This window comes from Ciconia boyciana, chromosome 5 (assembly GCF_034638445.1).
Source record: "Ciconia boyciana chromosome 5, ASM3463844v1, whole genome shotgun sequence".
NCBI classification, from domain to species: domain Eukaryota; kingdom Metazoa; phylum Chordata; class Aves; order Ciconiiformes; family Ciconiidae; genus Ciconia; species Ciconia boyciana.
Genome location: NC_132938.1, coordinates 58280678 through 58293606, shown reverse-complemented (window position 1 = coordinate 58293606; position 12929 = coordinate 58280678). Strand labels below are relative to the sequence as shown.

The 12929-nt window shown below is 35.4% G+C and overlaps 1 protein-coding gene across 6 annotated transcripts in view; it reads right to left on the bottom strand.

The window, feature by feature from the left end:
• AIMP1 (aminoacyl tRNA synthetase complex interacting multifunctional protein 1) overlaps positions 1-12929 on the bottom strand; it is a 39843-nt gene continuing 26914 nt past the window's right edge. For 2 of the 6 annotated variants that reach the window (XM_072862701.1, XM_072862700.1), the window contains 3 exons: positions 12158-12369; positions 6399-6567; positions 3-272 (listed from right to left, as the gene is read on the bottom strand). In XM_072862701.1, coding sequence (XP_072718802.1) covers positions 106-272; positions 6399-6567; positions 12158-12369 — 548 coding nt within the window. In that variant the 3' untranslated portion in view covers positions 3-105. Of the gene's footprint in view, positions 273-2468; positions 2550-6398; positions 6568-12157; positions 12370-12929 lie in introns of all 6 variants that reach the window. The other 4 variants (XM_072862702.1, XM_072862699.1, XM_072862695.1 and 1 more) reach the window with 4 other exon arrangements.

Genomic DNA, 12929 nt, shown 5'->3' with positions numbered 1-12929 from the left:
AAAGTATTAGCCATGCATTTCAGAGGGGTAATATATTCATGTTTTTTATTGTGCTTGCGTTACTTTCCATTTCAACATCTGAAAAAGCTTCTAATAACCATTTATTTATTTAATTCCGCTGTTTGCCATGGTCTCTGCCCTGCAGACTCCTTTCCCTTTCACTTCAAATGGAACTCCTTTGTACGTAGCAACACACTGGTCATTGGTATGAAGATCAGGTTGGATTTGCTCCCAAATCTTCTTCTTAGGATTAAGTTCCTTCTCAGGATCTCCTGTTTCAAAACAAAGAATAACCCAATAGCAAAGAATACAAAAGGCAGAGCAAGAGCTCTGTGTGTGTACAGACCTGTGACAGCCCACATAGCATCACTGCACACACTTTTAAGGGAAAACAACATTACCTGCAATTCTCAAAATGAAAACTTTAATCGGAATTAGGGATTGTCCAGGAAATGCCATTTTGAGAGCCTCTCTCAAAATGCTGATCTTTCAGCGGGAAAAAAGGTTGTAAGTAACAGACCACAAATACTGTCTGAAGGAAGAAATCAAACCATTGCTAGTTGTTGGTTTACAAAATTTACTAGAGACCAAAAGGACTCCTAAGAATTAAGTAGATGCGAACCACAGAAATACACTACTCATCAATACACAGGTTTGTCAGTGTCTTAAGTTTAGGAATTAATGAATTTTTATAAGCAATTAAGTGAATTTGGCAGGTTCCCTTACTGTTGAGAAATATTGAACTTAGGCAAGAATAGTCCAAAATTAGGATACCTATATATAATTTTAGCCCCAAGTTTCAACACTGTTCTGCTACTTTTTGCACTATTTGATGACAAGCTGTGGTGCCTAAAATAACAAAAGCATTAGAAGTCAGCTTGTGTTTCAGCCATTATGGCCTCAGTCTCTATAAGTCTCAGCTCCCTGTTTCTATGTGTACTCCACGATAAGCTACCTACCCCCTAGAGGTATTGACAGTCTAATTACATTAGCAAATCTGACTATTCAAGGATCTCTAATGACCACAAAATACAGGTTTCTTCTACTAATGTTTTGAAATACTGTTAACTAATTACATAGAATAGTGAAGTATTTCAGAGTAATATTTTTCCTATTTTTAAATAGGCATGAAATGCAAAGTATAGGAACAAAACTAAGCTAAATAAGCTCTCTTGCTATAAAGATTTATACTGAATAAACTGCTACCTGCTGACATAATCTAGATAAAGCAAGACAACCAATTCACTGTACAATTATTTTCTGTTCAAAGGTCAAGTAAATTTAATTAATTCTAATACAAGGCAGATTCTTTTAAAGAAAAAAGAGACTTCATTAAAAAAGTTATTTAATCATAATGCTGTCGGGTGCTCTTAACCTCTTGTGTGTAACAAAGGCAGGACAAATTAAAAAAAACTAATTAAAACAGTTGTTTTAAAAATTAATTAGAGCACATTTAAATGCCGAAAGGGATCCCATGCTATTTCATTGTTGACACACTATATTTATATTTTTAGTTGCTTGGAGTGCCACATTGGCACCATTCTGCCCAAACTATTCAAATCTTAAGTTCCAGAACAAGCAAGAAACATAAAACAAACACTAGTAAACAGATCCTCCCTGAGATCCTCTCAGAGAAGCCAGGAGTTCCTAAAGGAAAATGAGGAGCTCTCCAATTGAGCAGAATGTCAAGTACTCTCATCTTCCACTACTCAGTGTCCTCAAAGGTCCAGCTAGAAAAACTATTAAGGCTACAGGGATTTTAACATACGTGTTTCTGCTAGCTGGTTGAAATTCATAACTGCTTGGTGTATGCCTGACTGGCTGACCAACAGGCAGTTAAATGAACTACTCTCATTCCAGCCTGCCTTATTGTTTTTCTCCTTTAAATATTTTCAATGGTTCAATCTACTCACATTCTCAATGCTTTTAAAAGTAAGTTACTTCTGCCTGTAGATAGGTCTATCTTCTGTAGCTTCTATATCTGTAACTGTGTAAGAAGCAGACCAGTCCAGATTTCTCTGTTAAGCAGGCTAGCCTTGCCAGAGCAAGATTCAATAATGCAGCAGAGTTGTTTTTACAACCACAGTGCACTTAATATTTAAAAGAAACATCAGTAATACCATTAATAAATTAAACATTTAGACCTAATTGCACATTTTCACAAAAATAAAAATCCTGCTCAATGCTTAAGTTCATGAACAAAGACAGACTTGGATTTAGACCAAAGTGAATGCATATGAACTAATAAAATCATTAAACAGAATGTTAAATGATCCACTGTGCATTTCCTTTCCCCTCCTCAAATATAAAAAGCAAGTGAATTTTTTCAGTAAGAAAAAAACCTGACTTTTATTATAAAAAACACGCTTTGGATGTTAATAAGTTTCTTTGGAACCCTGCATCAAGCTCCCTTGGGATCTGTGGTGAGCTCATATTAGATTAGCATAGGCACCGATTTTAAATACTACCAGAGCTTTAGGCTGTGCATTTTCCTGTGACTTCTCCTCACTGCATTCCTTCTTCCCAGAAAATATTCTTTAGAAGGGTTTCTATAAATAAAATAAATTTAAACTTGTAATGGTTTAATAAGCTTCCCACTCTTTTTACAGAAAAAGAACCAAATAAGAGGTCCCAAATTTTGTTAAATATGTCATTCAGTCTAGAAGTTTAAGTATTACAAAAGAAATTATTGTAATAAGCAAGAAATCTCTCCATTTTATAACAGCTCAATAACTACTGAAAGAATATATCTCAGCGCAATAAGGGGCAAAAAGATGCGGTAATGCATGACCTTACAAAAAGTTAGTACCACTTAGTCCACTGTGGATTATAACTATGCAACTGAAAGAAAGCATCCATACACCAAAGCTTTCATCAAAGAAACCTGTTAAATACAGACTAACTGCTGCACTGGTAGCTTGTGTAGAAGGTCCAAAAAAATCTCTTTTTTTCTAAAGAGATAGTTATTAACTAAATTGCCAGGGGTTCTTAGACCAGAATGATTCTTTAATTATACAACTTAAATAACAGATTTGTGGTTCCTGTGTGCATTGAAGAATTTTGTCAAAGTGTCAATTATACTACTACTAGAAAGAAGATTTCACAGTTAGCTGTGAAAACTCCAAGAATTATTGCTGTCTTACGGCAATTACTGTGTAGGAGGGTATAGTATTTACAGACATGCGGTGGAATGATTTTTCTATGGCTTATGAATCAGACCTTTTCCAGAAATTTGGTAAAGTTCTTAATACAAAAAAGGCCCAACAGATCTTGAAGATTCATGTATTGGAGTATAAAAGGGTGTTAAAGTTCCCCTAAGGGCAATGACATCAAATAAACAAACAAAAAAAGAACACTCCTCCAGACAACAGTATTCCTTATCAAATCACTCCTCTATGACACTCAAGATGCTTCTAGGAAAACTCTCAAGTCTCTGCAGGAGAAAGTTCAATTGGTTTGAATCAAGATAGTATTTGTTTACTTTGACTAAAATGACCAAGGAAAACTAGCCTGTATCTCATGAATGTTTTGTATGGTGGAGAGAGTAGGCTTAAAAATAACTTGATTCCAAGCTGCTTGATAGACAGCTGTGTGTGTTTTAGAGTTGCTTTATTGTTGCTGCTGTCACTTCTGTTGCTTCATAGGCTTTCATACTTCAAACTAAAATAAAACCCAGCTGTCCTTTCTATTTTAATTTCAAGGACTCAAACTGAATCTTTATGCTTTAAAATTATTCTTTAAAAAAAAATCTGATCAGAATATAAATGGTTACAATTAAGCACTGAAATTAAATGACATCTGACATAGCAAGGATTCTACCCTTCTGATAACAGTATCCGTAAAGTGGCAGATTGCCTTTGAGGAGACAGCAGCTAAGAAGCATGTGAGATTTTAACACAAAAAGGGTGAGCAGAAGACACAGACATGCAACCCCATTAAAAAATGAGAAACAGTTTTCCCGTCTCCCCGTGAGTTCCCCCCTCCCCAGGAAGAAAATAAAAAAAAAAACAAACCCCAAACGACTGAAAAAACCAAACCACCAAACCACCCAGCTGTTTAAAAAGAAGAAAACAAACAAACAAAAAAGCCCCACACCAAACCAGAAAAAGAAATTGGGTGGGGGAGAGGGAGGAATCAAACCCACCAAAAGTTGTTAATCATTTGGACAAGAAGGTAAGTGGCAACAATCTGTCCCTAGCTAAAAGAAATTAAAAAAAAAACCCTAAAGCAAACGAAAACCAACCAATGAACAGTATTAATATCTTAGTTTACAAAGGCAATATGCAAAAGACGAGTACACAAGAAATTGTTACAGAAGCAGATGTCAGAATGATTTTATAAGTCTCCATCCACCAATGCTTTTTTTTCTTCCTTTTTCCTACTCACTTCAAGATAAAATCACAAGTCTTAAAATTCTTTAAAATAAGTTTTATGTAACTAGGAGATACATCACTCTACTGTGCACTATTAAGCGTTAGGTATATTTTCAAAGTCAATGATTAGCTTTAATCTCATACCTACCAATTTTTCTGAGCAGCTATTTATGAAACATTAGGAAACAGCTGCCATATTTCAGACTACGATCTACAGCCCTGGATGTATACACTTTGCAAAGGGGTTGTAAAAGCCTTCATTTGGCACTTATCAGAGCTCTATGTCTTTGGCTCCCTGTCAGAAGGAAACCGATATAAAGCGTACAAAACGTTGTATCACAGGCTGCAGGTCATAACTTTATAACTAGTACAACTTTTACACCACCTTTAGTTTATTCCCTGTCTTTTAAGAATCAAAATGTCAATGGAATATCTGTATACCTTAACACCTGGGAATAATTTTAAAACAAATGTTTCTATAACTGATTTGCTCTAGGAAAAGCTTTTTGCAACTGTAACTATGGAGTCAAATGCTTTAATTATTTTTATAAAACTGGTCTCATTAGTCATCTGCAAGAAAAGATATGCTGGTTAACAGAGAATAGCACTACTACCAGCTCTCACATTATTTTCAAATGCCAGGTATATGAAGTTACTTGAGATACAAGTTTGGAGTAACATTATGTCTTAGACAAAAACAAACAATAAAGACCCTCCACCCCTCAAAAAAGCCACATGCCCAGGCTGACTTGTACATCATTTTACAGGGCTTAAGCATTAGAAGGGTTTACTCTACAGTTTGATGCTCTCTTACACATCCATTTCCACAGCAACAGAAAGGAATGAGTGTATCCTTGCATGTAACAGAATTCACACATCCAATATTAAATCTATCTTTACTCACGGATATGTGGTAACTACTAGAAGTTATGAGTGAGTATTCCTACAATTTAGTCAATGCAATTGCTGAAGCCTTTCAGATTTCAGTACAGCTTGCCAATTCTGCATCTCAACTAGCAAGCTTGGTATACTTTTACTACAGAAAACTAAAAATGAAAAAAATGCTGCAAGACTTGTTTCCTTCTGAAACACAGTATTATTTTAAAATATTTTAAATCAGAGCATTAAATCACAGCAAGCTGAGCCTTCCTCCTGTTTCAAACACACCTAGATAGACCATTGCTTCCTTTATCATATGCCAACCAAAATATACATTCTTTTTGGAGCATCAGTTTCAATCATGAGAATTATAAAAATATATTTATGAAAGGTATTTCATGCAAATATGTTTAAGCATAGAGCTTGCCAAGAGGTTCATAAATGAAAACACTGCTGTACAGCTAGAAATTGTCAGAGGTGCAATAGCTTGAAAAGGTTAATATGTTTCTTTGTAGGGAACAGAAAGCCACACCATTTTCTCACATGTGAAAGCCAACTTTTGAGCAACAAATTCATCCTGAAGATGAATACTTTGTTGATAAATGCACACACATACAACCCCACCCAATATAGGAAATATTGGGAGTTAGACCAATTTTCTTAAGATGAAGTGACACAGCAATCCTGACTACAAGACCACTGTTCATCAAGAACTCAGTGATCCACATAACAGTTGACCCGAGTCAGTCTGGGCCTGTGTTGTGCTGCACAAATTCCTGGAGCGCAGGACGGCAAAGATGCTTTACATTTGCTTACTGTAACGTGCAGAGTGCAAATATGTTTGTCTATAGATTTCAAAAGCAGAAATACTTATTGAGACTTAAAGGAAGTGGGTAATTTTATATTAAAGTACTATACGTCTTTTTCAAGTTACAGTTATTTCCTTGTATTTTCCAATTTTTGGCAGGTGGTTAAGTATTTTTAATCCTTTATTTACACAGTCTTAGCATGCTAAAGTTTGAATATAACTAATTCAGAAAATTTCAACATGAAATGCAGCCAACTTTAAAATACTGTTTTATCTGCTTCAATACTGAGGTCACCTTGGCACACCTATTTCCTCCAATTTCCTGAATACCTACTTACCAGGAAAACCTTCAAAAGTGATTCTGTCCCCAGGTACTGCGCCGGGTGGGGGAGCCAGAATTTCCACTTTTTCTGGGGAGCTGGCACACATCACCATTGCTTGAGATAGTACTCCTCTCATCTTTGCAGGCTTCAAGTTACAGAGTAGTATTGCCATCCGATTCTGCATCTTAGGGGAGGAAAACACAAGGGTGCGAATGCTTAATGCCACATACTTTTGGGAACTCTATTTTATTATAACAAAAGAATTACAATGAAGGGACCTTAACATGGATGAGAGAAGCATACAGCAACGGATGCATAATTTTAGCACCTGCACACCAGTAACAAGTAACATTTAAACCACTTAAGATTGGCCAGTGGATAATAGAGTAAATGCTGAATTGTGACACAATTATCATGGAAATACAAAATGTGCAATTCAGAAATACAAAAACTAGGCGATGCATTTCACTTGCATTCCGTCTTTACTCATTCTAGATCACCACTTCAGTCCACTATCAACATAGCACTATTACCAAACAATTTCCAAATAATAACAACAAGAACAAACCCACTCTACAAATTAGGCTAGCTCATAGATAAAAATTTCAAACTGTGTACTGGAAGTGTACACATGTTTTCATAATTAGCTCACTTGAATCTTACATTTTACCTTATTTAACCCACATGCTTTGAATTTTTTTTAACCACTGAAAATGGCTGTATATACTGTGCCCTGCAATTTTTAGAGCAAAACTGTAAAACTAGGTTTCTTCTTTTGTTGTTTTATTTTAATAAAAATTGTAATAGTAAATCTGAGAAAACATACTTTGTTAGGGGAAACTGACACACTTTAGTCTAGAAAACAAACCACACTTTCAAACTGAATAAAAATTACACCCAGAACATTAAGAGACAGACAGAAAGTAAGAAAGCCTTAATTCCCATACTCCTAGCGCACATACGTATATATCCATATTTCTAGATTTCAGTCTTTGTGCATTACAATATAAACTTAAAACAAAACTTCAGGATTAATACTTAATAAAAATCACATGATCAAGTATTCTGTATACTAATATTTTCCAAGTAGAACATCTTAAGAAGCAAAAATATAAATCTCCAAAATGAACCAGTTATAATGAAAAGTTGATCTTGCATAAGTTTCAAGGCAGCTCACTGACTGAAAATTTCTTATGTTATTGCTATGGATATAAATCACCCAAAACACAAGAAATGGTTGTAAGATGTCAGTGAGTCTAAAATGCAAGTTGTAGACATTATCTAGCACTGAATAACAGAATAAGAATAAGAAACCCCAAGATTTCTGCATTTGGTATTCAACTTTAGTTTTTACTAACTGGAAAAAAATTCTAGACTTCAGAACATTGCTTTTTTATTACAGATTATACAATTGACAAAACCAGACTGCATTAATACAGAAGTGGAGATCATCATCTTCATCAAACTAACAGGAAAGAAAACCAAACTAGCATCACATCTTTCCTTTCTCTCCAACCACAGTGTCCCAAATGATTATATATGTATATCTGTAGAAGTTGATTACTGTTACAAAATTAAGTATTTATCAACATTTCAAACTTACACATTATCTCATCACTTTTACCAGTATCTTCAAATGCTTTTGAAAAGCTTCTCTAATACTAAGATGTGTGCATTGATTTCACAAATAAATGGTAAGAAAACTCACCAGGTTAAATAAATATTTTTATAAAACAAAAAGAAAAACCCACCCCAAGATGGTCAGCCAAAACTAGAGCATTGCTATTTTAAGGGGGTTTTTTCCCTTTCTATTATAAATGGCTCAATTTTTAAGCTGTCTTCAGATAAATGACAATTCCCTAAGTATACAGAAAAAATGAAACTAGACCTAAATAAATGCTTCCTAACAATGGAAAAGTTTGTAGTTGTTTTTTTTTTTTTTTTTAACTGGTTGTGCTAATTTTTATAGAAGGGACTTACTGTAAAGTTTCCAGAAAACAGGGCTTCAATTACCATAGTAAACCCCTCTGTATTCATGCATAATAAGCGCAAAAAAAATTGTTTATGAGCTATGAATGAATCTGATGTTCGCATATCATTCTATCTGCATTGCTCTTATGAGATCTTTTTACAGTAAATGATAAATAAAACCCTGAAACGTGTCACCTACAAAGATTCAGATCCAGTAATTCTACTGATGGCCACTCTCAGTAACCCCATAAATTAGAGGAACAAAAGAAACAATCTATTTTTTCAAAAGTAACTGTAAAAATAAACTAGGGAGTTTCCTGACAGATAGATAAGATTGGGCAGAAATAAAAAAATAATTTTTTTTTTTTTTTTTAAAAAGGAAGAAAGCTGACTCCCTTTCCCAGTATGTGAAAAGTTCTATCAGAAATACAGGGTATTACTGAAAAGCAGCTGAAGGTGACACAGATGGACAGTAAGCGTATGTTTCCTTCTGCATACGTGTTATTAACCAGTAAAGCAAATTCTAGTTAGGAACAATAGGGCAAATCTCCGCACTTCAAAGGACACAAACAGAAGCAAGTCTATGTCTACAGGGAACTGATAAGGCTTTGGCATCTCAGGAGGTGTTTGATACATAAATAAGCCGAGAATAAGCAAAGGAAATGAAAATATTATCTCCTTGAATATCTCCTTGAAACAGTAACAACCTCTGCTGGCCTTCCAAAGAGCCAATCCTTTTGTTTCAGAAATCCAGGAACTTCAAAACTGACAACTCAACTAGTGAGAAACTGATTTAGTTTCAGCAAAAATGTTAGTTATCACAGTTTCTATGGCTGGACACACAGCTACTTCACATTCAGAATAAAACAATGCATTTTCCCAACATGCTGGTAGAATGAAGCGGAGGGAGGGTGTGCTGCTAATAAAGCAAAGAAACTAAACCATGGAAAAGTTAATCCTGAAATTTACCATACAGAAAAACCAAGACCTTATCCTTGAAGCACAAGTGTTAAGTTGCTCTTTTTCTTAGGTAATCCTTGAAGTTACCTGTGTAACTGATTGTCAACTATCCCTCTATATCTCAAAATCAGATACTGTGACAGACTGCAATGGCTAGTGAATATGAATTAAAACCGACACACTGATTGCTTTAAAACCAGAATGAGTTGCAATGCCAACAGCAACAGAAACCCCTTCTCAATTTATTACATGCTTACCTGGATCTTAAGTTTGCCAGCAAATATAATTTACAAGTCACAAGTTTGGTTACATAGATATTTCTATTTGTTTCATATTTGAAAAGAAACACAGTAGCATTTACTATATTCTTGAAGCCTAATGCTACAAAAGCACAGGAAAAAACTGGCTTGCCTTAAGAAAGGTGTCTTATATTACACAGAATGTGTCAATAAGTTTACAGTCATGCTGTAGTCACTGCTCTTTATGATTTATAGAAACATGTTTGACCTGCAGACTATAAAAAGAAAATTAGAAGATCAAGAGTATGTATAAAGAATATAATTACCATTCTATCTAAGAAAAAGAAATATGAATTCCACTACCATTTGCTAATTCCTGGATGGACAACACTAACCCTTAAACAATGATCTAGAAAGAAAAAAGATTAAGCCATTTAAGTAGAAAGAAAAGTTTATGCTATAAAAATGAGACTATATAGTTCATAACAGATACAGCTGTAATGCATCCTCTCACAAAGAATGGTTGTAGGATAGTGTTTCTGGAGGCTCATGGTGGCCTCTTCTCTTCTTGCTAAGTTTAAGATACATGCCCTGCATTCTTGTCCTTCACTTCTGATCACTAACATGAGGATCTCTTAGGTTAAAGGGGATCTCAGGAGGTAAAAAAAGGGACACTTGAGAATTGTCTGAATTTCAAGAATGATTGCCTGAGACAAGTATTGATGCTAGGAGCACACAGAGATCCACTTAAAAAAGCCAAATGCAGTAGCAGAAAATCTGTCAATTCCTGCTGACATTTCAGAATGTTCTCCAATTCTCCCCAGCTGCTGCTGAAAGTGCTCAGCATTGGCATGGTCCATCTCATGCTTCAGTACCATATCCCTGTTACCGATGTCACATGTATCCATCTATACATGATACTTGAGGGTGCAACTTCTGACTTGGATTCACCACCACCAGTGGTGAACAAAAACACAAGGTACCACATAGAAAGTGGGCATGCAAGAAGTTTTCACACCCATAAATACTGAATACGCAGTATTAGATAAGATTGGGCAGAAATAAAACACCCAGTGTATTTTAAATATTTTAAATACCCAGCATACAGAACACCCATAAATACTGCATACTGAAATGTTAATGAAGATACACATTGTGCTTCCTAACCAAAAGTAAAATCAGATGATACAAATACTACAGCCTCAAACACTGCTAAATTACCACATCAAACACTGCAATCATAAATAGCTGAATTTTGGTGAATTATGTCTATAGTACTTGATCTGATATATACATTTTTATTTAAATATATGGCAGTAGTCACATGCCAGGCCTTCACATTTTTGAACACTTCAAAAAACACAAAAAGATGGAAGCTGGCCCTTAAGAATTTACTGTCTAATAGAGACTTGCCAAAACCAAAACCAGACACACAAACTAACTGTTCCCAAAGAATGTGCAAGAATGATCCCTAATTCTTTGTTATTGAGTACTTTGGATTATTTTTTCGAGACAGAAAACAGGTTAAACAAAAGACTGTTGCTGCTGCTGCATTCTGTACACTTCGTAAGTTTATTTAGAAAGGCTTTTAAGATATTTTTTCTACACACTTTCTTGAGAGTAGACTGCTAAAAATGAGCAATTTGAATTTTTGCCCACTGCAAATCCAGTAACTGGACACTATCAGGTGATCAGTGCAGAACAGTTATTGTATTCAGTCTTTTTTTTCAATTCAATAACTTTCTGTATCATTGAAACAACAATCACAATTTTAATTGCCTCCTACACTTGCAGTCTTACCATGGGGACAGGGCATGAATAGGGATTGAAAAGGCATTTGAGAAAATGTAGCTTTTCAACACTAAGATCAATTCCTTCATGACCTGTTTTGCAGTTGCTCTGTACAGCATTGCTTTAATTGCCAAGCTTGCATTTGAATTTAGAAGCAGCCTTCAGTCAACTTCTCCCTTCCACTAACCCTCTAGAAGAGGCGTGAAAGGAAAATGTAATCTTGAAGTCTCCGGTTGTTCCCAAGACATTCATAAACCATGCATGTCAAACAGAAGTATATCAACTAAAAAAGCATAAAGGCAGATTCTATTCCGGATAAGGAAATAAATACATGCATTTTGCATACCACTGTTGTTTAAGCCACTCACTGCCAGCTCAGTTAAATTTACATGGTCTTTGCTTTATGCCATGCCAAACACTTCAATGGGCTATAAAGAGAGTTGGAAGGCAAAAGTTTCAAAGGTTTGGATGACAGCAAAAAAGTTATTATGGGTTCTCTACTACATACTACAAAACCTAGAGAGAGTCACATCTGTTTGGTTTAGGAGTCCACTGTGTACCAATGGCATCACAGAAGAGTCAGAATAAGATCCCAGGATAGAAGCACTGCAAACAGAAAGGAACTGATTTGGGGTAAGGGTACTTCCCCATTTTCTGGCAAGTGTTGTTAAGTATTACTTCCGTTTGCATTTTATTTTTGTTTTCACAACTGTAAAAGTCTTTTAGCAGAATGAAAACACATCCTATAAGCAGATGAAGGTCCTAAGATACTTTAGGAAAGGAAAAGCTATCAGTAAATAATTTTGTCAATACCTGATCCAGAGGAACATGCTTCACTAAACCACTGACAACAGTCCTTGGGCTTGCTTCACCAACATCCACTTCTTCAACATACAAAGTGTCTGCGTCTGGATGCTTTTCGGCAGTAATAATGCAGCCAACACGAAGATCCAGACGAGAAACATCTACAGGTTTTGCATCACTACTTCCAGCAGCTGGCTGCTGTTTCTTCTCCTTCTTTTCACCTATTAAAGAAAGTTTAATTCATGAAATAAACATTTTAAAAAGCATAAATAATGTACATGACTATTGCAAGGGAAAAGCGAGCTACAATCTCAGAAATAAGTGTAAATCCAGTGTAAAACACAAATGAAAAGTAAACAGTTAGCACCTCTATTACTAGTTTCCAGTGGAGAATTGTCATACGCACTCCAATTTAGATTGTTACTACAAGTAATTACCACCTTAGGAGAGAGGTGTTTTCTTGTTTGTAAAGTGAAATCATCCTGAACTTTAAGTGTAGCTAACATGTATGTAAGTGACATATGCACTCTGCCAAAGGCCACATCAATAAACCTGATAGTACTGTTTTAATAATTAGCAATTACCAGTAAGTCTTGCCATGGTGTTTCACCAGCAAAGGGAAACTAGACAATCACAAGTCATCAGGTTACTAGTGCTTAACAACAGCTCCTGACTGTGGACAATGCTAACTCACTGCAACTGCACTGTTACAGTTGCAAAGCAACCCTTCAAGATGACCTTAGCTGACATTCTTCACTTCCCAAATATACTAGTGTGTGAA